Source organism: Cyanistes caeruleus, chromosome 13 (assembly GCF_971803275.1).
Source record: "Cyanistes caeruleus chromosome 13, bCyaCae1.hap1.1, whole genome shotgun sequence".
NCBI classification, from domain to species: Eukaryota; Metazoa; Chordata; class Aves; order Passeriformes; family Paridae; genus Cyanistes; species Cyanistes caeruleus.
In genome coordinates, this window is record NC_141713.1 from 18,262,141 (window position 1) to 18,289,565 (window position 27,425).

General features: G+C 46.3%; 1 protein-coding gene and 1 long non-coding RNA gene across 7 annotated transcripts in view; one reads left to right on the forward strand and one right to left on the reverse strand.

Annotated features, from left to right (window-relative positions):
* Positions 1-27,425, forward strand: part of SIN3A (SIN3 transcription regulator family member A) — a 31,766-nt gene that overhangs the window by 2,337 nt on the left and 2,004 nt on the right. For all 6 annotated transcript variants that reach the window (XM_086849420.1, XM_023934257.2, XM_086849422.1 and 3 more), the window contains 19 exons: positions 6,260-6,480; positions 7,889-8,065; positions 9,481-9,587; positions 10,082-10,364; positions 12,269-12,520; positions 13,193-13,345; positions 14,169-14,327; positions 15,507-15,596; positions 16,999-17,117; positions 18,573-18,783; positions 20,269-20,385; positions 21,086-21,324; positions 22,485-22,668; positions 22,853-23,426; positions 23,850-24,019; positions 25,046-25,219; positions 25,892-25,984; positions 26,336-26,430; positions 26,631-26,838. In XM_086849420.1, the coding sequence (XP_086705546.1) occupies positions 6,292-6,480; positions 7,889-8,065; positions 9,481-9,587; positions 10,082-10,364; positions 12,269-12,520; positions 13,193-13,345; positions 14,169-14,327; positions 15,507-15,596; positions 16,999-17,117; positions 18,573-18,783; positions 20,269-20,385; positions 21,086-21,324; positions 22,485-22,668; positions 22,853-23,426; positions 23,850-24,019; positions 25,046-25,219; positions 25,892-25,984; positions 26,336-26,430; positions 26,631-26,838 (3,594 nt within the window). In that variant the 5' untranslated portion in view covers positions 6,260-6,291. The remainder of the gene's footprint in view (positions 1-6,259; positions 6,481-7,888; positions 8,066-9,480; positions 9,588-10,081; positions 10,365-12,268; positions 12,521-13,192; positions 13,346-14,168; positions 14,328-15,506; positions 15,597-16,998; positions 17,118-18,572; positions 18,784-20,268; positions 20,386-21,085; positions 21,325-22,484; positions 22,669-22,852; positions 23,427-23,849; positions 24,020-25,045; positions 25,220-25,891; positions 25,985-26,335; positions 26,431-26,630; positions 26,839-27,425) is intronic.
* Positions 17,936-21,049, reverse strand: LOC111934265 (uncharacterized). The gene is made up of 3 exons (XR_002867124.2): positions 20,783-21,049; positions 20,581-20,709; positions 17,936-20,427 (listed from the first exon to the last, which is right to left on the reverse strand). It is a non-coding gene; the product is annotated as an uncharacterized LOC111934265 (long non-coding RNA).

The window sequence follows — 27,425 nt, forward strand, 5'->3', positions numbered from 1 at the left end:
CTAGAAACTAGGGTTTTTTTTTTTCTTTTGATAGCAGGAGGCTGGTGGAGTTCAGGTAGCTTTAAAAGTATGACCGTGCTTTGTGTCTGCTTAACTAAATCATGTTTTTTTCTGCCTTTTTCTGGCCTGGGTTCAGAATGAATTTTAACAGTCGTTTTTTGTGTGGATAGCACACGTGTTCAGGTAGAAGTTACATCCCTGAAAAAATCCGTTTATTTGCACCACTGAAATGGGACAAAATATGTTTTGTCAGCTCTATTTTAAACTTAATTATCAAAGGCATCTCCAGCTGTGCATGGATTTTCAGTCTCCCATGCTGTCCAGAGGAATCTAAACCTGGTCTGTGTGTTAAAGTGTAGCTTAAGGCTGGCAGAACACCTCATGTTTCTCTTTAAACTTGCCGCTTTTAGTTGTGCTAAAAGGTGTAGGGTCAGTAAACAAGTGGGAAAAGCCCAACTTAATTCAGTACAGCTGTATCTGTGCTGGCCATTTTCCACTCCTAACTTGTAATTATTTTTAAAAATGCAGTTTCAGAAAAGTAAACGTTACTATATAGGATTAACTATATCGTACAGTATTTTAAATTAAATTGCGTTTTATTTTAATATACTAATTTTAAAGCATCTGTAAAACTTCATCACATAAAGTGCCTTGGGTGCCTGGTGTCAGCCTGTGCTGGATCTCCAAGGACACAAAAGCACTTTCTAGGGCTTTATTTTTTTTGCCTGCTGAAGTGAAGTTTGCAGGTTTTCACATGGGTGTGCTCTTTGCAAAAGGAAATCTTGCTTTCTCCCCCCAAAATAATCTTATCCTCATCCTTCCCACCTTGTGCTTCTGCTGCAGACACATGGTCTCAGCATGAATTTGTTTAAGATGCCGCAGCGTATTCATTTATCCAGAAACTAGCATTAATTTGCTCAAGTTTGTAGAAACTGTGGCTGATTCAGGCTGGTTTTGTGAGCAGTGTGGGGAAGGGGGATGCTCTGCACAGGCTCCTGGCACGTGTGGGTCTTGGGACTGGGAGCATCGTGTTGGAATTGGCAGGCGGATCATTTACGTTTCCAGGATTTATGAATCGTTTTCTGTCCAGATTGCTGTTCTGGACTTCTCCAGCGTTGGAAAGCTTTTATGGCTGTTGGAGCTGGAGCAGAAAAGAGCCCCATAATAACTGTCACTTCAGCCTGGGGTGTGCTTTTAGGACCATGCTACTTTTTTCCTACCCCACTCGAGTTTTTTCTTTTTTCATTTGTTTAAATGAAAGGTTTCTGATCATTCTCTCTGTGCATGGAGTAGGTGCAGTCAGGGAACTGGGCAAAACAACGCTCTAAGCTCTGTAGAGCGTGTTTTGGATTGTGTCTTTGTGGTGGGGTTTGGCTCCCACGCCACTTTTTGGCAAAGCAGGGATCAGTGCCTCACCAACTTTTTACCCATCTGGAGAAGTGGGGTTTTTTGGTGTCCCATCTTGGTGAGCGCTGGCACGGTGCAGAAAACTCTCCCAAGAGCTCCCAAAGCTTCAGGTCGTGCTTTTCCAGCACCTTTTTCTAAGGATGCTTCTCATTTCATTTTGGAATGATGCTCTGGTCCTGGATGTGCCTTTCTGTAGCGTGGCCAAGGGGCTATCCCCGTGCTACAGGTGGGGGATCCGGGCTGCGTGGCACCGTGAAAGCAAAGCCTGGCAGTGACTGCTGAACAAGCTGGGTCATGTTCTGGAAGTCGTGGGGCTGTTAGCAGCGCTGCCAGAAGCTGAGCCGGCTCCTTTCCAGCGGGCACTGCCGTATTCTCCTCTAATCCTATGTGGGATGTGTCCTGCAGCACATCTGTGGCTGTTCCCAGGAGCAGAGTTGAGACTTACACTTGCTGCTCCCAACTTTTGAGTCCTCTCTTCCTCGAACAAAAACCTTTTCAAAAGCCCTCACTTGTATTAAACAGATCTTCTGCAGCTCTGCAGTTTCTCTGCAGTTTTTCAGAGGGACCAAAATCCTGTCTAGTGGATCTTTTACAGCTTTTTGGTGGTGTTTATCCATAGGTGTGTTGAGTTTCCATCAGGCATTGAGGCACCTTGCCAATTTGCTTTCTTCCTAGTCTCTATTTGGCTTTTTCTTTTTACTTTACTAGCTGATTTCTAATGCCAGAAGACCCTGCTTATCTGGAGGGAAAACCTACAGTAGAAATAATGGAGATTTTTGGGATATTATGTGGTAAAATGCTGGGGAGCGGAGCTGCCACCAGAGAGGCAGTTTGGCGATGGAAGAGGAGAGCACCTGGGTTCTTGTGCCTCGGTTGCTCCCATGGAGCAGTGATTAGGCAGGAAGAGAGCCCTGCAATGCTCCACCAGTTGAATCCAGCCTTGTCCCCACTCCTCTGCTTTCCTCAGTACCACAGGGAAGGGGATGTGCTCCACTTGCCTTTATCTGTCCCACCGGCTTGTGCGAGGGAGATGGATGGGGAAAGCCTCTGATGAAGTCAGTGAGGTAGAATTGCATAATTTTAGAGTTGTTACTGAGATGCAACATAGCTTTTCTTAATTTCTCCTTTGCTCTACCAGCTGAGGATCCTGTTTGTGTCTGCCTGATACATCCTACCTGTGGCACAGGTGGGAGGATCCAGAGATGTGTTCCCATGCAGCATCCTTTTCCTACAGAGGAGAACACTAAAAACCCCAGGAAAGAAGAACTCTAATAGTTTTCATCCTCCCCTAGATGGAATGATATGTGCTTCTTTTAAGGAGTTAAAAGGGAGTTTGGGTAGAAATGCTGCTGGGGAAAGAGAATTCAGTTCCTGACTTGGTCTGCTCAGGTGGAGCTAAGATCTCCTACATGCATCCCATCTATGATTTTAACAGAGGAAACTACCTGAATTTCGTGACTTATCTTCAGTCCCTGCTATATTTTGAGGGCATTTCAACCCTCAAATTAAGGTTTCAGATGCTGCAGTTTGAATTGGGGCTTTCTAAATCTACACTTCAAAGTCCATGAGGGGTGCTGCATTTCTGAGATGACGATGTAAGCGTAGTATTGTTTGTAATGTGGAGGGAGAATGCTTCATACAAGTCTTTGATGTTGCATGCTTGTTCTCAAAATACCTTTCCCTTAGCTGGGCTTTGCCATCATTAAGGAAAAATCAGTTGTTACTGGGTGGAATTGCCCCTTTGAGCTGCACACTTTGGCTAAATCAGTTCAAAATGACGTGTCTGGTCTTGGGTTTCATCTCACTGTTCCTTCCTCAGCTTTTTGGTAGGCTGTAGGAGGGTCAGATGGACAGATCTCTCCAGTTTTTGAACAGAGGAGGTTGGTGGCAGATGCCAGGTTATCAGGACTTCAGTGAGAAAATGAATGCACTTTGGGACCATGCAGCATCACATCTCCTGCAGGATGCAGACCAGTCACTGTTCTGGTTTGCTTTCCCCTCTCTGTAGAATTTGGGTGGTGGTGGATGCAGAGTTACCATCACTTGTCTCTGTCTAGCTACAGCAGAGCTTTGAGATTGTCTCTCTGCTAGCATTAATAAAGCCTGTCAATTAGCAATCTTCATTAAGGGCTGGTTTGCTGTGAGACACTCTTACTCAGTGGATTGCAGACCCGTGGTAGGAGTTAGTGTGGTGTTACCTGGGAAGACTGACCAGTGCTATTGACTGTTACTTATATATTGACTATATAAATATATATATATACCCCCATATATAATACAGAATTGCACAGTTGAGGCAAGTCGAGTGCTTGGATAAAAGCAAAGTCCAGGCTCAGCTGGTAAAAGTGAAGGGAGTTCAAAGGGAAGGTGAACGTACATGAGCATTAATTTTTGCTTTACAGAAGTTTTAATATCAACCATGAGCAAACCAAATTTTTGGAAGATTGTACATTTGGGCTGCAAGAATTGGGAGCTTCAGAAACTGATGTTCATGCTGCTGGTGTGTGTGTGGTGTTGGATCCTTGGTGCTGTCATGATTCACGTGGCCTAACAGGCCAAGAATTGTGGTAGCTTCCTGGAGAAAAGTCTTTTCAGAGAGCCTAAGTTGGCATTTTAATCCTCATAAGGGCACGTGAGTCTTCCAGCCACCTTCTGTCCTCAAACAGCCTCTGCTTTAGGAGCTGGTGAGTGTGGAGTGTTGCTTTGGGAAATGAGGCCCAAGGGTGGGAGCCTGAACAGCCCCCACACCACGTACAAAGGTGAGAGGAGAGCCAGCCTGGGAGGGCAAGAGCAAGTGACAGGAATGGCTGAGGGACCAGTGTTCAGAGCAGAAGGGTGTCCAAGTTGGTGAGGAGGCTGTAAATAGCTGCCACCAAAGCTTTGCCCAGACTTTACTCATGCACTCAGCCATTGTCATGCAAAATCCTGGCCAGCTCTGTTCTGGGTGGATGGTGTGAGGCCAGATTTACTCAGTTTAGTCCCAGCTTTATTAGCATAAAGCTATGTTTTTGCAAAGCGAAATGTGGTCTGTGCCTGAGAGAAACATCTCCATGAGGGGAGTAGCTCCATGTTAACCTTCCTGACTCTTCATTTGGCAGTAGAAACCAGTTGAAAAGACAACCAGTGCAGGCACCATTAGAAAAGTGTGTTCCTCAAGTGTGTTCCTCTGCTTGCTGGGGGTCAGGCTTACTTAGGATTTGTAACTTGTAATTAAGATGCAGTTGATGAGCTTTCCCCTTTACTTGGAGCAAGGAGTCCTCCTCTGCTTTCTGTGGCCTGCCCTGTGATCTGGGGACCTCTTTAAGAGTAACTTCAAAAATAAATGAAATAATTTTCCTTGATTGTCCTATCCTCTGCAAGTGAAAGATAATAGAGAGAGTTTGTATTGGATACTGGAAAGCAGTTTTTTCCTGTTGAGGGTGGAGAGGCCCTTGCACAGGGTGCCCAGAGCAGCTGTGATCCCTGGAAGTGTCCAAGGCCAGGTTGGACAGGGCTTGGAGCACCCTGGGACAGTGGAAGGTGTCCCTGCCTGTGGCAGGGGGTAGAACTGGATGAACTTTAAGGTCTCTTCCAACACAAATCTTTCCAAATCTTTTCTATGCTTTATGTCACGGAGGGGAAAATCTGCACCTCTGTCCTGCTGATTCCCGTTTCCATATTTGACATGAGATATTAGTTAATGATCTTTGGGTGTTTTGATTAATTAGATTTAGACTGAAGAGCTGCCCTGACTTGGTAGATGGGGAGTGGCTCAGTTGGCTGTTGTACCATTATTCTGGGGGAACGTTGTTCCCTCTCATTTATCCACGTGCTTGCCTTAGCAGTGAGTGTGTCTTAATTGCACTGAACTGAAAAGGCCTTGTTTTGGAGAGATCCTGAAGCAGAAGAGGGTGGTTTCACTGTTTTCTGTCCTTCAAGCCTCTTAACAGGCTGCCTGTGATTTTGATAAACAGCAGATATCATCTCAAGGATGGCAATAACTGTCAATGGACAGGAAACAGCACTGGGAATTTGCTTGCAGCAAAGAGCACTGAGGTGACTCGTTCAATCCAACAGAGGCAAGAATTGTGGCTGCTTTAGGAATGGGACAGTGGCAGAATGACCTGTCAGATTTGAAGTGAAATCAAGTTGCAGAAAAGCAACTTGAGGTTGGGCAGGAACACGAAGAAAAGTATGGGGGAGTAAGTGAGGGAGCTGCTGACCTGTGCTCCCTGGCAGGCAGGCAGGAATCCAACTTCTGAGTGGGGCCAGGGTGCTGGCAGGACCACAGGGGGGGTTTGTGGTATCCAAAATACTCCTATACAGACCTCTTTCTCCAGAGTTACACATGAAATGTGTTTGATACACATGTATTAAATGCAGAACGCTTTGGGGCTTTGTAAGTGACTTCAAACTCTTAATTCTGCATCCTACTTTTGTCCATGTTTTAAAGCATCTCTCCCAGCTGTCCTCCTACCTGGACTGTCCAAGAGGGTTTTTTTCCTGTTGTCTGTATAAATGGTGTGTAGGTAACACATCCTTCCTCGATCTTTGGTGTTCAGACACTGCATTCATGAGCTTTGCATTGCTCAGGGTCTGTGTGTGCTTCAGATGCTCCAGTTAGCCACATCCTTTAGGTGACACTGAAGAAATCATTAACTTTTGTGTTACTACAACAATAAGGCTGTACTTTTTGTGGTGAGATCCTGGTGCATGTTTTATGCTGAAGGCTAAGTCTTTAATTCCACTTTCCCATCTCAAGATATCGGCACCCAGATTAGACAGAAACTCGCGGCGATTTCGGCACCGCGCGCGGTGCGGGACAGGAGCGCCGCATGGATTCCCTGTGCAAAGCAGTCTTTATTTCCCCCAGGTTTCGTAGTGCTTCCCGAGCATGAGTTCAGCATGAAGCGGCGATTGGATGAGCAGGAGTCACCCGTGTACGCGTCGCAGCAGAGACGTATCACCAGCAGCACCGAGGCTTTCCCGCACCAGCACCGCGTGCTCGCCCCGGCCCCGCCGGTCTATGAGGCCGTTTCCGAGACCATGCAGTCGGCCACGGGCATCCAGTACTCCGTAACTCCCAGCTACCAGGTGTGTGTGCTCAGCCTGTAGCTCCCTGGCCAGCCCAGCACCATGTTGTGTCCCTATTTGACACGAGGTTTTGTTTTGGTAACCAGGGTTTCCTTTAAAAAACGGACAATGTGTATCTCATTGTCGGTGCTTGCTTTATTGGCTTCATTCGTGAACCAACATGGTGTGACTTGGCTTTCTTGAACATGATTCTCTCAGACCACGGTCTCTGAATCACAGAGTCAGCTTTGTGGAGGATTTTTCCTCCATTTTTATGTTTTTCAGCAGGGAAAGGTTTGCTGTTTTGAAAGACATATGGTATCTTGGGTGATCTTAAGTTTAACAGACTAGATCAGCATTTAGATTGAAGACTTTCAGGAAAATTGAAATGTTTCGGAAAACATTACCCCAGAGTCATTAGGTGGCACTCTTCCCTCTCTTGCCTCCTTTACAAGGAGCTGGCAGCTGGGAACAGGGGAAAAAAAAAAAATCTTTTTAAGAGTACACTGGAGATAGCTGTCAGTAACAGAGCAAGGAAAGGCTATTTGTGGGATATTTGTCTTTGCCACATTTCTGGCATGTTTAATCTTCCACACTCGTGCTGCTGGTGAGCTGCTTTCCCTGTCTAGTGCCTGATTCAACACACAGCCTCATCCTTGCTTCTGCAGAAAGGTATTCACAATGATAGTGGCAGCCACAGAGCTGAAGAGCTGCAGGCAGACCCTTGCAGGGGCTGGAAGAGGGTGTGTTGATACTGGCAGTCCTTCCTAAAAAGAACTTAGATGGACCAGCAGGCAAACCTCATTTTTTTCATGAGGATTAAATTAAGTATGTCCCATCTAAAAGAGGCTTGAATGGAAAACTGGACTTGTGAAAATGATTTTCCAAATCAAAACTTTCCTGGTTTACGGTATGAAGGAGTCCCAAAAGTGATGCTTTCTGTTCTTTCCCTGGTTTTCTAGGGGAAATACCAAGCTGGGTTTTCCCCTGAGCCTGCTGATGCCAGAGAGCCACAATTGGACTCCCAGTACCCAAAGTGAATTATCAAGAATGTAGCAGCCCATAAAGATTCATTCACTCAGAATATTGCTTGTGACGTGTAGGGAAAGGAGAGAACCTTGACTCTAGCCAGATGAAAAATTCCATTTTAGCCTCCTTTTTCAGGTCTTTATGTCAGGGGACGTACTGGACAGCCAGTGAGTGTGCAGACTGGAGACAGCCAATGTTTGGAATGTGTTTGCAAGGGAGGACTTTCCTGTACGTGGAGGATAGGATGGAGAGTTGTCTGGAGTTTGCTGAGTAAAGTTGTTAGCAGTTGTGGTTAAAGCACAAACCAGCTGCGTTCTGCTTCCCTGACGTGTCTGGAAGCCCGGGAGGCTCTGTGCTCCGAGCCAGCAGGCCATGCCTGACGTGCTGTTTGCCTTGGCAGGTGTCGGCCGTGCCGCAGAGCTCGGGCAGCCACGGGCCGGCCATCGCCGCCGTGCACAGCGGCCACCACCACCCCGCGCCCGTGCAGCCCCACGGCAGCCAGGTGGTGCAGAGCCACACACACCCCACGCCCCCAGCCGTGCCTGTGCAGGGCCAGCAGCAGTTCCAGAGGCTCAAGGTAATGTCAGCAGCTGCCTGATGTCAGCAATCCTCTCCCAAAATTCTTTCTGCGACCAGATCCCTTTTTCTATCCTTCCCTACCTTCCCCCCTTCCCAGGATTTGAGGCTTCTCATGTTTGGGAGTCAATTGAAGGCAGAAATGGACTTCTCTTTCTGCTGAAGCCCTGTTGTTTCACATACCATAATAAAAAGAGATTGGACTTGCCAGGAGATTTGTGGCGGGGAGGGAAAAGGAAAAATGTATTGCTTAGAGTGCTTGGATGAACGGGTTAAATTACCAAAACATTTGGTGCTTTTCTGAACACATGGTATATGTGGGTGGTTGTGTGGGAGTAATTTGGGAGTAAGGAAGGCTCTATTCTCAGATTATGTGATGTAAAATCCTTAAACAAAGAGAAAAGTCCACCAAAAATAACCCCTTTAAGTTGCTACATTTGGAGAAGGCACATACATGCAAATTGATGCCTGTTTCAGCTTCTTCCAAATACGGTGTGAGTCTTTTCCAGTTTTGGTGGAAACCACTGCTCATTCCTTTTGCTGAATGTGGGAAACTTCATTTCTACAAACCTCTGAAAACTGGTTTCAAAAAGAGTATTTCTTCCTCACAGTGAAATCCATGGAAAATCCTGTGCTGATGCAAGGTTGGGGCTATACATGAGTCTTTCTTCTGCTGCTGTAGTTTAATTTCAGACGGAAGAGAGGTCCCACGTGTAGCTCTTGCAGCTGCTGAGTGTGTGGCCGGGCTGCTGGAGGCACAGGGACCTCTAGAGCTCTCTCTTTAGGCCGTGGCTGTTCTTCCAGCACCTCTGAAAATTGGCTGTTGGTACATGAATCATGAACCTCTTGCTGTTTGAGGTGTAAAACAATTTGCCGCCCACAGTTGCCATTTTCAAAGCCCTTCTATGTTGAACTGAAATGTCTGGCTTTTTGAGAGAAGTGCAAGCGTGTACCTGGCAGACATCTACTACACTGAATATGTCATTTCCACTTTCTGCTTATTCTTAGACTTCCATAATAATTTCCACATATGAATGCAGGAAAAATACTCAGTCTAGTTCTGTTTATCCTAGCAGTCACTTCAGTGATGGTAAATTTGGAGTGTGTTGGATTTTGGGGTTTTTTATTATTTTTTTTTTATTCTGAGTAATTCTGCTTATCTGTGTTGCTTTTTTTTTTTCCCTTTTTTTTCTCTTTTTGGTAGTTTTGTCTTGTGGGCCAGGAGTGGGGAGTGAGTACCTCTTATTCAAACAGTGCTGGTAGTACACTAACCAGGTTCATGAGCTTTTTGCTCCTTAATTCTCTGCCCAGGCTCAGGGCTAACAGCTGTGTTTTCAAATAATTAGTGTTTTACAGAACAATGGGAGGTGAAATCAAATCTTCTCTGCTAATATAACCTGTCTGGCCTGTCTCCAGGTGGAGGATGCATTGTCTTACCTTGACCAGGTGAAGCTACAGTTTGGTAGTCAGCCACAGGTCTACAATGACTTCTTGGATATTATGAAGGAATTTAAATCTCAAAGGTAACAAGCTCCATTTTGCTTCTTCCTTCCAGGTTAGAAAGAGTGTGTGTGTGGACACAGGAGCACAGGGCAGGAGCTGAATTCTGTCCTTGGTATACACAATAGCACACCTGGAAAATGATGCAAAAGCATTTGTGTGCGCTGTTTTCTGAGAATGAAATGCATCCCTTCATTTTTACTAAATCTCTGCTTAGAGTGGGAGTTCACAAGTTCAGCCTTGACAGCTGATTCATCTGGCTGTCTGGTTGTCTGCCCATTAATAATGGTCAGACTTGGGACTGGGTCTTGTGGATATAAAACTCTGTCAGGGCTAATAAAATGATGCTAATGTCACTCTGGAGTTGAGCAGGGTGTTTATAGGACTCAGGTTTTTCATAGGTTACAGGTGATAAGGGAAAAAAAAAAATTTGAAAGGAAGATTGGTGTGTGGAGAACCTTGTCCCCACTGAAAGGTGCCAGAGGATGGTGACATTGTCATCTTATTCCTTCCTCAGCATCGACACTCCAGGGGTGATCAGCCGTGTGTCGCAGCTCTTCAAGGGCCACCCAGACTTGATCATGGGTTTCAACACCTTCCTGCCACCTGGCTACAAGATTGAAGTGCAGACCAATGACATGGTGAACGTGACAACCCCGGGGCAGGTTCACCAGATCCCCACCCACGGGCTGCAGCCCCAGCCCCAGCCCCAGCCACCGCATCCGTCGCAGCCTTCGGCGCAGTCGACCCCGACACCAGCACAGCCGGCGCCACAGCCCACACCTGCCAAAATCAGCAAGGTGAGACGCTTTGGGTGACCTGCACTAAGAGCACAGGGATCCTGCTGCTTCCAGCTGAAGCTGGTGTGGAGTTAGAGAGTGAAAAATTAACTTCCACACTGCTTTTCCACAGTATTTGTGAACCTTCGTGTGTTCCCTTTCTGCTGCTGGGTTAGTTTCTCATTTCCAAACTTGAAGATGCAGTCATAGTTAATTTGACAGCAATTCAAACAAGCTTTCCAAAACATTAAGGGTTTGGAAAAGCCTTGTTGCTGGCAGTGGGGAACTGAAAGACAGTCAGAGCATCTGGTAAATGGCACACACATTATTCAAGAAGTGATCCAGCAACCCTAGGGAAAAGGTTCCTAGTTAAAGCACTGGGCACACATTCTCTGCCTGCTTTTGTGTATATTGTCTTAGACCTAAAGTCCCAAGAAATTGCCCATAAAGCAGAGGTTGTGATAAAGATGTTCTCTTTGGTGTGAAAGTGTGTATCGTTTGAAATGCTTGAGGCAATTAAGCCTTTAGGAAACCTTCATTTGTTATTTGGTGGATTCTGCATCGTTTGAAGTCTTGTTCACAGACGGAATGGTTTTTGTAGAGAGGTCTGGTTCAGCTGTCAGCTGGAAGGGTTCAGGAGTTATTGGCAACATCTAAAGTGCAGGAGTTTAGCAAGATGACCATGCTGTTGCCTGCAGGTATTGGGGTGTGTGCCCAAAACAGAGCCCTTTCAGTAACAAAGGAAATTTGACTTTGGTTTAGGTATAATCCAGATGCTACTGTCCAAAAGATGTTTTTTATGTGAAACAGAACAGGATAATAGTTGTTCAAGGAGATTACTCCAGACAAAATACTGTGTATTTTAGCCTCAGAATGCAAAAATATTTCAGAGCCTTAGGGAGGGGAGCTCCAAAATTTCAAGGGTTAATCCCTAAACTGTTATATAACAATTGCCTGGAAAAGGTAAAGGAAAAGGTAATACACGGTTTAAAAGCAGCAGGATTTAAAATGTGGTGGTTAGCTGATCTCTGGACAAACATTGTTGGGACATGCAACTTCCTGCTCAGAAATGGCAAACAAAAACACGCTGAAAGATTTGCTAAAAGATTTGCCAAACTGGACACTGCAGATCATTCCAGAATGAACTTGCCTGTGTCAGATTTCAAGGATTTTTTTTCTGAAGAAGTACATGCTTTCAGTAAAGAGGTAGCAGTCTCCTTAACACCATGGGATAAGTGGTTTTCTCCATGTCAGCCTGCAAAATGTTGAAGTACTTTTGCTGAAGCTGTAAAATGAACCTGAGGGATAGGCTAGACAATAAGGTAGGATGTCCCTGCCAGGCAGGTAAAGCTGTACCTGAGCAAGTCAGGACCATGTAACAGGGTATTTATGGCCATCCTGTGACAAGTTATTCACATTCTCAGTCCTGAAAACTCTGTGTGATACAAGTTTTGAAATGTAAAACATGAGGGGAATAAGTACTTCCATTTCCATTTAAAACTGCCACATCAAAACTAAATTTTCACAGTTCAATGTCCATCGAGCGTATTCGAAATAATTACTCACTGCCTGCTTTTTGCCTCGAGAAATTCCAGTTTTCCTTTGCCTTTGCCTTAATACATCCCACAATTCTTCACTAGTGCCGAAGTAACTCACAGTGTTGGAGCCAGCCATACCTGTGCATTTTGGCTCTGTTCAGTTTTTGAGGTAGTTTGTGTCTCTTGTCAGGTTTCAGTCCAAAGCAATTAGCAAGGAAAATCATCTTAATAACAACCTCTTGAATGGTCCAGGCATTTTGTCTCCCTGATGCCATTTAGTCTCTGCTGGCCCACTAAATATTTATCTATCCCTAAGTGGATTAAACTGCCTTTATCCCGACCATGAGGGGATCTGCTGCTTCCTAACACAGCCTGTGTTGTCCTCAGCCATCGCAGTTGCAGGCGCATACTCCTGCCAGCCAGCAAACCCCTCCGATTCCGCCGTACGCGTCGCCACGCTCGCCGCCCGTCCAGCCTCACACGCCGGTGACAATCTCTCTGGGCACCACACCATCCCTGCAGAACAATCAGCCCGTGGAGTTTAATCACGCCATCAATTATGTCAACAAGATCAAGAATCGCTTCCAGGGACAGCCAGACATCTACAAAGCCTTCCTGGAGATCCTCCATACGTATCAGGCGAGTGTTAGAAGTGTGAATTTGTGTCTATACGTGGTTATTTCTCTTTGCTTTGATTTGGGGAGGGTGCCCAAAGCTTGTATTTGGGTCTTGTGCTGTACTAGCAGTGGCTAGCAGATAATCATAGGCTGGTTTGGATTGGAAAGGCCTTAAAGATCATGTAGTTGAACCCTTTGCCATGGACAGGGGCACCTTCCACTAGGTCAGGTTGCTCCAAGCCCTGTCCAGGTTGAATTCTGCTTGAACTAAGCAGAAGTCTGGCAAGTTAAAAAGATTACATAGCAGTATGAAGTAATAGATTTCAATCCATCATCTTTGCTTGGAAAGTGTCTGAAATGCTTGTTTAAAAATTTGATTTGCCGTTTTTCTATGAGAGTGTGTCAGGATGAGGCAATGTGGCTGTAGTTCTATGTTAAATGCAAAGAAATCATTTCCTTGGTCAGTGTCTTACTGTTCCAGGGCCTGTTGGGCATTTAGGATGTATTTATAGTTCATGTAAGTATAGATATTTTGAACATATGAGAGTCATACTATTAATATAGTATGATGCTTTACACAAGAAGCTGAGACCTTTGCTGTTTCATTATTTCTGTCACTGAAAGTTGGTTTATTTTTTTCCTTGAATAGTTGGTGCATCCTTTTTTCTGACACTTCTCTTCTTTCCTCTGGCAGAAAGAGCAGCGTAACGCCAAGGAGGCAGGAGGGAACTACACACCAGCTCTGACAGAGCAGGAGGTCTATGCCCAGGTGGCTCGACTCTTCAAGAACCAGGAGGATCTGCTCTCGGAATTTGGGCAATTCCTGCCTGATGCCAACAGCTCAGTGGTGAGTACCCTTGGAGAGAGGATGAAATACCTAGTGTAGACTGTTCTGTATGAAGCCAGTGTTCAGAAAAATGTGCTTTTGCTGTTACTTTCTTGGGGTGTAGGATGGAGATCAGGGGGTAGACTTTGTTTTCTGGCTACAACTTGTCTCTTAAATAGCTTTTATTTTAAATGCAGTTCCTTTGCCTAAAAGGGTTGTTCTAAGTTAGTGCTGTAACTGCAGTAAAACCCATTGATCATTTAGAGCTAGGAGAGGCAGCAGACTCCCCTGGACTGCTGCATGCAGCTTTGGGGTCCCCAGCACAGGAACAGGATTGGTCTGTCAGACCAAGTCCAGATGAGATCACCAAGATGATCAGAGGGATGAAGCACATCTCCTGTGAGGAAAGGCTTGAGAGAATTAGGATTGTTCTGCCTGGAAAAGAGAAGGCTCAGGGGCTCCTGATTGTGGCCTTCCAGTACCTGGAGGGAGCCTCAAAGAAGATGGAGAGAGACTTTACAAGGGCATGGAGTGACAGGACAAGGGGGACTGACTTCAGACTGAAGGAGAGTAGGTTTAGATTAGATACTAGGAAAAAATTCTTCCCTGTGAGTGTGGTGAGATGCAGCCACAGGCTACCCTGAGAAGCTGTGGCTGCCCCATCCCTGGAGGTATTCAAGGGCAGGTCAGATGGAACTCTGAGCAATTTGGAATAGTGAGAGGTGTCCCTTACCATGGCGTGGCGTTGGAGCTGAGTGATCTTAAAAGTCCAACCCAGACCATTCTGTGACATTTTGTGTGGAACGTGGCCCTAATGGTCTTAACGGGTTTGTCTCTGAACAAGCTGTTGAGTAAGACCACTGCAGAGAAAGTGGAATCGGTCAGGAATGACCATGGGGGCACAGTGAAGAAGCCACAGCTCAACAACAAGCAGCAGAGACCCAACCAGAACGGCTGCCAGATCCGACGGCACTCGGGCCCTGGAGCAACCCCTCCGGTGAAGGTAAGAGCCTGTGCTGCTCCTTCAGAGAGTGCCCTGTTCCAGGAGAATGGGGCAGAGCAGGAGGAGTTTTCCAAGTCCTTGTGATTTTTGTGGCACAGGCTGCAGTTTGAGAACACGGAAAATAATGTTTGTCTTTAAACCTTTCAGAAGTCCTTGTTTCCAAGCACAAGTCTTTGTCTCTTTGACACTCTTTGAACCAGTGGTGGTATCTGTTCCTGAGGGTGTGGGACATAGTTACTTTAATGGCTTGGGGAAACAGTTTTCATCACCTCATTAGAAAGATGTAGTATTATTAGCGGTGTTTAATGAAGGGGAGTTGTGGAGTATGGAGACAAAAGTCTCAGTAATGCCACAGAATAAATTTGTCCAATATTTGTAGCAAATGTTCCTAAGGCACGTAGGAAGAGACGAGCTGAAAAGGTGTGCCTGAAAGCTTTGTTGTAGCAGAACTTGGAGCAGATGCAGTAGGATCATGTTTGCTCATCTTTCCTGTGATAAAGCTTTTAATACAATGATGAATGATTATTCTCTCAGCAGAGTTTGCCCTTTTCAAATGACGCACGATTTGTGAGAGCAGCGAGGCTTTGTAGTGCAACAGAAATTGTCCTGTGGCCAGGTGGCTTCGTGTTTGTGCACGAAGGATAAATTTGCCTGCTTTTTTTTTTTGAAGCCATTCAAGTCCCCTTCTGCCCTTTCTCCTCTTCAAATTGAGGTCACCAAAATAAAGCACGTTTTGGAGGCAACTTTCAGCCTTTCTGAGGATGGGGAAAATAAAACATCTTACAGTAGAATGTAAGAGAGAAAAAAATTGTCATTCTGGGGAGGTGTAAGACTTGCAGAACTGGATGAGTGATAGGAAAATCATTTATTCTGGCAGCTTTCCAAACTGGTTATCCAAGTGAGATAGGCTGTAGTGTGACTGAAAGAATCAGCTAGTTACAGGAAAGGGTGCAACAATGTATTACAAATATTTGGAGTGGCATGCTACTTATTAACATTCAGTAAATTAACTTGTAGCACGTTTTAATAGAATCTCCTTCCAAAAAAGCCGCCTTTCCCTTAATGGCGAGCTCAGGGTGGGGTCAGGGAGCTGGCACCGGTGTGTGATAGATAATCAAATTATCTCAACTTGCTGAACACCCCTTTTATTTTCAATTGCCTTTCTTTTTTTGATAACAGAAGAAACCAAAGCTGCTTGGTTTGAAAGACCAGTCTTTGGCAGAAGCCAGCAAGCATGGTGTGGGGACAGAATCTCTCTTCTTTGAGAAGGTGAGAGGCAGGATGCAGATGTTGCACATCCTTGATGTATGTTCTTCCTGTATACACATCTGGATTTCTATCACAGTGAAGTGTGTGAGATTTACACCACCCTGGTAACATTTCTCAGCTTTTGACCTCAGATATACCCTACGACCTCTAAGCTGGATCCATTGAATTTTTTAGAAATTGGTGATATTTTTTTACGTGTGTCTTTTCCCCAAAGCTCCTTCTCCAGCTTTCCACCTGCTGCTGCTGCATTTGATTGGAGGGAATGGGAATTTTTTTCCTGTAACCCACACTCCAAATTGTTTTCCCCTTTATAAGATCCCGGTACAGCTGATGATGTGCGTGGCGTGTCGTGCTGTGTCGGCACAGCTTGTACCCATCTACAGCCAGCTGGCTGCAGGGAGGGAGCTCAGTTTACAAAGCACCTGATTCATATTTACATGGGGTTGGTTTTGTTTTAATTTCCCCTCAGAGATTAATCTAATTAATTGCACAGTTGTTACCTGTTGCTGGTTTAGCACACAGATCAAGTGAAGGAGATATGGGATGTTTCCAAGTGGCACTTCGGTGTCTTCTCTGAGATGTCCATACATTGCCTTATAGCTCAGAGGGGAGTATGGAACGAACTTAAAACCATCCTTTTAAGCAATATTCCTGCACTGATGACAGTCTTGGTTGCTCCCTGCTGATCTGGTGAATTCTGCAGCGTGATAGGAACCAGCCAATGGTAACTGGGAACCAATTTATTGCTCGGAGGATGTGTAGGTGTTAACACAAGTAAACCTAGAAATCCCTGCTGTGGAATTATAACCACAATGATGAATAACTTAACAATGCTAGATCTCAGTCTGATGTGTAGATCCAGCTGTTCTTGTGGGAAAGGGAGCGGTGGTGGGATGAATAGTTTGGCTTCCTCGTTCTGTGAAGATTTGGGCTGCAGAAGGAGGATTGTCTATGATAATCCAAGCTGGAAGCAGGCAGAGGCTGGAGAGGTGTTACCCAGGGCATGGGTCTCATACCCCCCACTCCCTGCTTGAAATACTCTCTGAAGTTTAAAAGCAGCCTGGTTGGGTTTGTGGTGCTGTAGTTACAACTGGTGTTGTCCATGGTTCCAGTGTTTTGTAATCCAGCTGTTACAGAGTTCTTTGAAGGATTTGGTTCATCACTTGCAGCTCCTTTCTTAGAGTAATGCCCCAGTGCTGACATTGCAGGGGATCCCAGCGTGGGGATGGCCCCTGTCAGTACCAGTTTGTCTGGCCCTGTGTACAGGGCACGTTCTCTCTGTTCAACTCACTTAAATATTCGTGTGCCTCGGTGGGAAACAGCATCAAATCCAGGTCTCCTGGACCTCCCCCTGCTTAGTCTCACCTTGACAGCTCCTATTTCCTCTTGTCCCCTTCCTCAGGTCCGCAAAGCTCTGCGTAGCACAGAAGCGTACGAGAACTTCCTGCGCTGCCTGGTTATTTTCAACCAGGAGGTGATCTCCCGGGCTGAGCTTGTGCAGCTGGTTTCTCCATTCCTGGGGTAAGTGCAGCCCCTTTCCTGGGCTGTTTCTGTTGTGGAGCTGGGAAAGAAGCACTTTCATGGCCTTCTGCACTGCCCTTTCCTGTTCCTTATCCCAGAGAGATTCCCGGCTGTGTTTTCACAGGCAGCATGCAGGAGCGATACAGGTGTTGCTTGCTATGTCTATTCCTTTTCCAGTAGGGCAAACAAAATTATTGGCAGCCTGTTACTGTAGTTTCTTTCTCTGGAATCATAGGTCATGTCATTTGAGAAAAGATTGACTATCTAATTACATAGGAAATGTCCCCCCCAAAAAGCAGAGTGCTGATATTAACTAACTAAAGTTTCCAAAGAGCATCTGAATTCTGTCACAAAGCCAAAAATGTTAAGGAGCTCTGTACTTTAAATAGGAATTTACAACTTCCATGATTGTCAGTAGTGTACAGAACAGCTCCATGAATTGGTTAAAACTGACAGATATCGTCTCATCTGCTTGGGGCAGCAGGATTGGTTTTGCCTGGGCACTGAATTGCTGGTTCTAAGGGAGAAGGCAGTAGCAACATAAATTGGGTTCAGGACCCCATTACAGTAGCTACTGTGCAGAGAAACTGCCCTCAGGAGCTTCCACTCGCTCTGCAGGTCCACTAGAATTAGTCAGGCATCAACAGGATGCCTGACTTTATGTAGAAAAGGTGCAATATTTGACAAGAAAATTCTGCACTTTTCCCATCTACTGTCTGTGCTTCTAACTATGGGGAAAGCTATAATACAGATCTTTCTTATCCTGGAGTTGGACATTACCTCTTGCCATATAATGAACAAGCAATGAATAACTAGGATTCAATTAGTAACAGGTTCAGTTTATCCTGTTGTTAGTGCTTTGCATGAGATAAGAGGTCTTGAACAAATACTGTATTTTAGGTGAATAAATTTTTCAGGAAACTTTGCAAACAGGCAAACTTGGGCCTCACAGGCAAAGGCTTCTCTGTGTTTTAGACTTCTCTGTGAAGCCTGGTTGAAGCAATTGCTTGGCACTGAAACCTTTTGCTGTCTAGGTACAGAATTGCATTTTGGTTTCTTCTTGCTGCCTCTGGAAAGGAAAGGTCTGCTTTAAGGTTCAATCCATTGGCAAACAACAAGGAATCTGGCCTGAGTTTACTACCAGGGTAGTTTGGGGAGACAGGTGTGACTGTGCCATGAATGCTGTTCCTGTAGGGAAAGCTTTGACAGCTGCTCATTACTAATCCTAAAGCACCTCAGTTGCACCGAGAGAGCAGTTCCCCACCTGATCAACAACAGGTGCTTGCTTCCCATTTGGTCAGGTTCTGTGGAAGTGGGGTTGAGCAGAGAGGGTCTTCTCACCAGACAGATAATTCAGAGGGTTGTCTGTAACGATGAGTTCTAGCCTCAGCATCGCAGCTCAGCGCTGTTTGCGTTCTGCTTAGCTCGTTTTTCACTTTGTTCCTTTTATTTTAGGAAATTCCCAGAACTGTTCACTTGGTTTAAAAACTTTCTGGGATATAAGGAGTCTGTTCACATGGAGACGTATCCGAAGGAACGGGCTACTGAGGGGATTGCCATGGAGATTGACTATGCCTCCTGCAAGAGGCTGGGCTCCAGCTACCGAGCCTTGCCCAAGAGCTACCAGCAACCCAAGTGCACAGGGCGGACTCCGCTGTGTAAAGAGGTAAGACAGGAGCTGTGCCACAGAGGAAGGCTCTTCCCAGCCTTCTTAAAGCATCGGAACAAAAGCAAGCAAAGCGGAGCAAGATGGAGAGTTTAGTTGGTATCACTGTGTTGGAAAGGTTCCTGGGGATGTCGGGGCACGTCTGGTGATGGTGAGCACGGGCAGCTGCCAGCTCAGCACTGATCCACGCTGATCTGTGCTGCTCCTGCACCCGGGCGTGTGTGGGCACTCCCTCCTGGCTCAGGATGGCCGCGGTGCGTGTGGCAGCCCGAGGGGAGCACACCTAAGGAATTCCTAGTGGCACTCCCCTAAACATCTGGATCACATCCAGGAGCTGTTGCACAGGGTGAGGCGTCAGTCTAGGAATTGGGTTATGCTGGAAGCTGGCTGGGAGTTGTGGTACCCACGTGGCTTTGATGGTTGGCATCATCTCTTCTCCAGCAGCGTTTGTGAACGGTTTGCATAGAGCGAGGGGGGGGCAGCTGGAGAAAAGCCTGCTGAATAGTTATGATGGTTAATTACTGACATACCTAACGCTCCTACATTTTATTTATGATGTGTCACGTAGTACAACCTTGTGAAAGGAGCATTAAGATTGCAAACTTAAGTAAGAGATGACAGACCTGGTTTTCTGTGTAGTCTTAATGTGATCTCAGAGGTCCTTTACAAGGTAGTATGTAATTCAGGGTTATTGCTACCTTTTTACCCAAATTCCCACTTAACCTGCTTTCAGAGTTGTTTCGAGGCCAGCTTTAAAAGCAAATCATGAATCTGTAGACAGATTCTCCCACGTATTCACTCAGATGCATCTTTCTCCATGAAATGCTGAATTTTTAATCCTTGACACGTCTCTCAAAAGCTTCTTGTGTGATGTAGTTACAAACTTCTCCCCCTGTGAGAATCTAATGACTCTGTTGTTCAGGCTTTGGGGTTTATGAGAGCTGGACCCGGCTTTCAAGACTGTCTGCCAAAATCCTTGTTTCTTTGCCTTCAGCCTCTTTGGGGTTGTTGGTTTGTTTGTTTGCTTTTTAATGTTCTGTTCCTGTATTGAAAGCTGCAGGTGCTGAGCTGATTTGTCAGGAAAGGTGATGCTGGGGTATGGTTTTATACTTCCAATTAGCCTTATTTGGAGGCAGCAACTGTGTCCTGTCTAACAGTTAGGTCTGCTGTGGTGACCACACAGTGCTGATGGTGAATCACACATGGGGAACCAGCTGGTTGTCAGTAGCAGAAAAGCTCCTTTCATCTTTATTTTCCTCTTCTCTTGCAAGTTTTTTCCTCACAGCTCCATTCCATGAATTTTTCAGCTGCCTGGCTGTTTGGGTTCTGACTCTTTGGGGTTGCCCTATCAATGCTGGGCTTTGGAAGGGGCTTTTCTAATTGGGAATTAGATTGTGCCATCAGAAGACTGGTCTTGAAGCTGGCCAGGTGTGATCTCCTTGAACACTGACCACAACTCTTCTTCTCCCTCTGCCTCCCTCAAAGGTTTTGAATGATACCTGGGTCTCCTTCCCATCCTGGTCTGAAGATTCCACATTTGTGAGCTCCAAGAAGACACAATATGAAGAGCACATCTACAGGTGTGAGGACGAGCGTTTTGAGGTAAATTGCTTTTCCTTGGTTCATGTCTCGGAAAGCTCTGTTCTGTGAACAGTTAATGAGCCTGATGTTAATAATACCTTTAATTTTGCATCTTTTATTGTGTCTGCCACCTGGTTTTTGGCATAAAAGCTTGTTTTCTCTTTATGCAAGAAGCAGTGGCTGCATAACCACTAAGTGGCCACCCCTGCCCCTCACCTTTTATGGGGAGCTCTTCATTCACCCTGCTCCACATGAAATTGTTGAATAGCCAGCATGGAATTGTTGCATCTTTTCTGTTCTTCCTGCCCACATAGTGCATGAGAACATGCATTCCCCTGTAATCATCTGCAAAGCAATATGTGCAGGGTTTTAAATGACTGACATTTTGACTGGAAATGGAAGTTAGCTGGGCAATTACCTGAATCTGCACAGATTTGGCATGTCCTTTTGTAGAGTAACTGTCAATTGTGTTCTATTCCCAGCTGGAAGATGTAATTTCTGAACAGTACCATTCTGGTAGCCTTTAAATTCTTCCACAGTATTATTTAGGTAGCAGATGAAATATAATTGGATTATTTTAGAGCAGCTGAACACCAAAGTGCTTGAGTACACCTTGTTAAACAGGCGCAGCTCCTTGTTTCGTGTCGCTTGAACGTTTGCCTCGGTGAAGTATCATGTTTTGTCTATTCAAATGCTCCAGCTAATGCACTGTTCTCTCCAGCTGGATGTTGTCTTGGAGACCAACCTGGCAACGATCCGCGTTCTCGAGGCGATCCAGAAGAAGCTGTCACGCTTGTCTGCGGAGGAGCAGGCCAAATTCCGGCTGGACAACACCCTGGGGGGCACCTCGGAGGTGATCCACCGCAAGGCTCTCCAGAGGATATATGCTGACAAGGCAGCTGACATCATCGATGGGCTTCGCAAGAACCCCTCTGTGGCTGTTCCCATCGTGCTCAAAAGGTACTGATTGCCCCAGGCTCCCATCCAAAGGGCAATGCACTGTGTGCCATCCAAATCTATGGAAAAGTGGATAATTTCTGCCCCTAAGGAGTGTGCCCTCCACAGAGCTATAAATTTGCTCCAGAAGGTTGTGGCTGCCCTGCCTCTGGAAGTGTTCAAGGCCAGGTTGGCAAGGCCTGGAGCAACATGGTCCAGTGGAAAGTGTCCCTGCCCATGGCAGGGGATGGAACAAGATGACCTGTAAGGTCCCTTCCAAACCAAACCAAACCATTCCATGTTTCCATTATTCTGTGAAACTAAGAAGTTCATTTATATTCTGGACAGTTGGTGTAATGATCACCTAGAGGGAATTGCCCTCCTGAAACAAAATCCTTACAGCTCAGCTAGAAGGATTTAGAGCTTTTGTTGTGGTCTCTTAAACTTTATTCTTCAGCACTGTGTGTAAGATAAGGGAACTGCTGTCCCAGGCTTTTCAAATCCTATGGGTGTATGTGCCCAGATCATGATGTCTCTGCTATCCTGATTCCCAGTCCTGGTTTTGTTGTCATCCTCCCCTTCCTCAGTTGAAAAGGAGTGGATGCTGCATCTCCCTGGGGGAGGTTGAGGAGATGTGTAAGCAGTACATGCTGTTTTATCTCTGTGGGACTCTTGCTCCTGTGTTTTGGAGTTCTGGAGCTGGGCGTAGCAGCCTTCCCAGGATACCCACAAGGTCCCAGTGTCCCTGCCCTTAGACTGAATCAGGGCTGCTCTGCTTGGGATGCTGAGTCAAGGCTCAGGAGTGTGTTCCCAGCATACTCAGGTGTCCATGCTTTGTTTATTGTCCAAACTGAGCTGAGCTGTCCCTGTTCCACAGGTGGAGCTTTCTGGGGATTTTTGAGAAACCAGGGCCAGCTTTTTTGCTTTCTCTATCCCTTTATTCCCTCTCCTAGGGCTGCTTTGTTCCTGTGTGGCTTTACCTAAACGTGAAAGAAATCCAGAGTGGTTTCTCCAGAAGAGTGTGTCCAGGGGGCACCTCCTGGAAAGCTCCTTTCTGTGCCTTGTCTTTAATCCATGCCCATTTAATTGGGAGTTCAGCTCTTGTCAGCACTCACCAAGAACCACGGGCCGAGGTTTTTTTTGTATGTTCACCTCTTAGCTCACTTTTGTTTTCTTGATCCAAGGTTAAAGATGAAAGAGGAAGAGTGGCGAGAAGCCCAGAGAGGATTTAATAAAGTCTGGCGAGAGCAGAATGAGAAGTATTACCTGAAATCCTTGGACCACCAGGGCATCAACTTCAAGCAGAATGATACCAAGGTCCTAAGGTCAAAGAGTCTCCTCAATGAGATTGAAAGCATCTATGATGAGGTGAGATGGTCACCAACAGTTTCCTTTCCTCAAGCTTATGTACTTTGCTAGTGCAGTTTCAGTTCCTGTTCCTCACAGCTTGATGAGGGAGGAAATCTGTTCCACTAGCAGAGCGTTCAAGCAGGCTCTTGGGTGGTGGAGTGGGATTGTTTAGGCTGATTTTTTTGCTGTTTCTCCTTTGTAGAGGCAAGAACAGGCTTCGGAAGACAATGCTGGAGTCCCCACAGGCCCACACCTCTCGCTAGCCTATGAAGACAAACAGATCCTGGAAGATGCTGCCTCTCTCATCATCCACCACGTGAAGCGGCAGACGGGAATCCAGAAAGAGGACAAGTACAAAATCAAGCAGATCATGTATCACTTCATTCCAGACCTGCTGTTTGCTCAGCGAGGTGAACTCTCGGACGTGGAAGAGGAAGAAGAAGAGGAAATGGATGTGGATGAAACTACTGGGGCTGCAAAAAAGCACAACGGTGTTGGGGGTAGTCCTCCCAAAACCAAGCTGATGTTCAACAACACGACAGCCCAGAAGCTGCGGGGCATGGATGAGGTCTACAACCTCTTCTATGTGAACAGCAACTGGTACATCTTCATGAGGCTGCACCAGATCCTGTGCTTGAGGCTGCTGCGGATCTGCACCCAGGCCGAGCGGCAGATCGAGGAGGAGACGCGGGAGCGGGAGTGGGAGAGGGAAGTGCTGGGCATAAAGAGAGACAAGAGTGACAGTCCTGCCATCCAGCTGCGACTGAAGGAGCCCAGTGAGTGACTTGTGGTGGGAGGCTGGAGGGGAAGAGGTGCTTCTGTTTGTAGTGTGGTGGCAGGTGGTTTGGTGTCTTCAGGCACGTGACAGCAGTGACCCGTTAAGATGGGGTCCCTGGGGAGATGGGAAGATGTGGAGAACACGGGACTTGGAATAGCAGAAGGATACGCAGCAGTTACTTCATCAGAGCTTTTATTTTATACTTAAATGTCCTTAAGTAAAAGCTTTCAGAAATAAAAAGCTCATGGTGGAGGCCAGAGCTAGAAAGCAAGAGATTATGAAAATACTCGTGGCCTTAAAAGGACTTACTTAAACTTATCTTTTATGGACATAAATAACTCTTCAGCTTAAGTGGGCCAGAGCTCCCAGCAGCCCTTCTGAGGGGTGGTGTGCCCATGTCTCCCCTTGTCTCTGGTTGCAGTGGACATCGATGTTGAGGATTATTACCCGGCCTTCCTGGACATGGTGCGCAACCTCCTGGACGGGAACATGGACTCGTCGCAGTACGAGGATTCCCTGCGCGAGATGTTCACCATCCACGCCTACATCGCCTTCACCATGGACAAGCTGATCCAGAGCATCGTCCGACAGGTGCTGCCACTGAGGGCTGGGCACTGGGTGGGGCAGGGGGCAGACCAGGCAGACAGGAGGTTTGCTGCAGTGAGAGCCCAGGCTGGCGCTGGAGGCCAGGTTGTATTGCCTGCCTGGGGAATTGCAGGGGTAAGCAGGTAAATTCAGGGTGTTTCCTCACCCAGCTCTCCAGCCAGTGGAGAAATGATAGAAGGTGATTTCTGATCTGTTTGAATTATTGAGAGTATCCTCTACAGTTTTCCTTGTTTTCCAGATGTTGTAGGATATAAGTATTCAAAGCATGTCCAGAGCTAATCTTGCTTTAGCTTTGAAAAAAAAAAAAGGAAATGATATCTAAATAGTTCCTTTCCTTTCTCTCAGTGCTGTAGGAGTGCACACTTTTTCTAAAAGCCTTTTGTCTCTTTTATCTGGCTGCTGGAGTAGCTCATTTTGGCTGTTAAACTCCAGTCCTTTCATTGGGTTGGTAGGAAGAATGTGTGAGCAAAGGAAAATTTCTTGTGCCTTTTTGTAGCATAAAGAGCAAAAAACAGACACAAGGGGCTGGAAGTGGAATAACTTCAAAGGGCTTTCTTTCAGAAGGGTAGAGGAAGGGTAGAGCTGCTCTTCAGAAGCCCTTCAGTCCAGAGATTAACTGAATTCAGAAGACAGTTGGGAGACTTTTGATTTTTATACTTACACAAAATGCAGATTTGATCTTAAACCTCCCACCCCTCTGCTCAGACACAGCAGCAGCCCCTTGGTGAGGAGAGGACACACTGTGTCATGGAGCTCTGGCCCTTCCTCCCCTGCTGCTGATCAGAATGTTCTCTGTGTGTAGTTTTTCTCTGAGTAGCTGTGCTTTGCCACCTGCTAATTTTTCTAAAGATATTGTGGGTTTTTCACGTAGTAGCAGAGACCATCTGCAAGTGGAGGAAACTAAGGGGTTTTTTTTGCTTGAGCCCAACCCCATTGTTATTTAGTTCTGTTTTGATGGGGGTGTAGCAGGCTCCCTGACAAACCCCTTCCCCCCATTGCTCCTGTTTGCAGCTGCAGCACATCGTGAGCGATGAGATCTGTGTGCAGGTGACAGACCTGTACCTGTCAGAGAACAGCAACGGAGCCACCGGGGGGCTCCTGGCATCCCAGTCTTCCCGCACGCTCCTGGAGGCCACGTACCAGCGCAAAGCCGAGCAGCTCATGTCTGAGGAGAACTGCTTCAAGGTAAAGCTCTGAACCACAGCACGGAACCAGCTCAGGGGGTGCCTTTTCAGGAGGGAGAGGCACCAGTCCTTTAAAAAAGAGCCTTGATCAGGCACCCAAAAATGAAGAAAATGAACTCCATTCCAGCCAAAACCAGCACACATGCTGCCAGCTTTTGGAACACAGGTTAAAACTTCTGTAAGGGCCCCTCAGAAGTGAAGTTTCGAGGTGGAATGTATTTCCTGGAACAGCAGTGACTACCCCCTGTGCTTTACAGCAGCTTTGGGCTGTATCATACTGACTGCTTGGCTGCCACTGCTTTTAATTTGATAGCTCAAACTCTTCTGTTTCTTTGGTGTCTCAGTTTTGTTGACTGTTGGGAGATCTGCCACTACTGACTGGGCATTAAATCACTGCTGCCTGCATACATTGCTAATAAACCTTTGCTAATCAAATCCATACTTCCTTTGCTGAAGAGGCAGGAAGTGGTCAGGCCCTTTCTGAGCCAGAGAAGTACTTTGGATAAAAGCCTGAGTGTGTAGTATCTTTTCCTGTGCCTTCACACTTACTTTGGGGGCTCGAGAAGATTTCTTATAAAATGGCCAACTTTGCTTTGCCCCACTGAGAAGTGAAGGTGTTTGTTTCTATTTCAAACCTCCTGTTACTGAAGTTCCTTCTGCTTTTTCTTTATAGCTGATGTTCATTCAGAGCAGAGGTCAAGTTCAGTTAACCATTGAGCTGCTGGACACAGAAGAGGAAAACTCAGATGACCCTGTGGAAGCAGAGGTAAGGGCAGCTTCTCCAGAAAGCTGACTGTGATGGTCAAGGTTGCTCTGGATCAGAGTGTCTGGCTGACTGGTGTTGTGGTCTGTTAGCACAAGACAAAGGAACATCAAGGACATTCCATAAAGCTTCCAGTGATGTGAGCAGACAAATCCTTGTTGGTTTATTTTGTATTAGAAAATACTCAAAACCGCATAAAGAAACTCTGTATCTGCCTTTTTGGGCATAAGATGCGCAGAGCCTTCAGAAGGGATGTTGTGCTCTTCTGTGTGACCTCCAGCTTAGCCTCCTCAGCCCTGGCACGTTGTTTGGTGGGAGGGTGGTAGCTGATGTGTGCTCTGTGCTTGCTTCCAGCGCTGGTCTGACTACGTGGAGCGGTACGTCAACTCTGATTCTACCTCCCCCGAGCTCCGGGAGCACCTGGCCCAGAAACCCGTCTTCCTGCCCAGGTGAGCGGCCAGGCTGTGCTGGGAAAGGCCCTTAGAGCTCATCTCATTCCACCCCCTGCCATGTGCCACCTCCCACTAGAGCAGGCTGTTCCAAGCCCTGTCCAGCCTGGATGGGGGCTCCACCAGCCCCAGCCAGGTTTGCAGTGCCAGGGGGCGGGCGCTAGTTCCAAGAGCTAATTCCAATTCCGCCTGGCTTGCAGGAACCTGAGGCGGATCCGCAAGTGTCAGCGTGGTCGGGAGCAGCAGGAGAAGGAAGGGAAGGAGGGAAACAGTAAGAAGTCCATGGAGAACGTGGAGAGCCTGGACAAGCTGGAGTGTAAATTCAAGCTGAACTCATATAAGATGGTGTACGTGATCAAGTCGGAGGATTACATGTACAGGAGGACCGCGCTGCTGCGAGCTCAGCAGGTAGGAGCCAGCCAGAGAACAGGATGGGCTGCTGGTGTTTCCTGGGACCCACGGGAAGGAAGGAGGCTTTGCCTCTCCAGCTGTTTGGGAAGCTGTAAAGGTTTGGGTATATCCAAGATGAAAAGAGCTTGTGACTCCAGATGTGTGAAATTTAGGAGGAAACTGGTTTGTTCATCTGGATGCTTTGACATGCTCCTTTTCTCACCTTGTGGGAATACTTCCATCCACTTTTACCATGTATTTAGATTTATAAGACAGCTACTTACCATGTTTCTTGCTGACAGCTAGTGGCTTTACTTCATTAGTTGTAAAGTAACTCTCTTAAACTTTGCATCCACATCAGATGAAAAGTATTTGAAAAGTATTTTATTGCAGCCTAGTGACTCTCTGAAATGCTGATACTGGGGATTTTGATTGAATTCCGTCTATCTCATTCAACTGGCAGAAACCTCAAGGAAATATAAGCTTATAAGCAGGATACTGTGTGCCAGTGCTCTTCACAGAGAATCTGAACATAAATTCTTGAAGTGTTAAATATGTAGCGTGCAGCTTAGCCCTTGGTTACTGGAATACACTGAGGGAGCTGT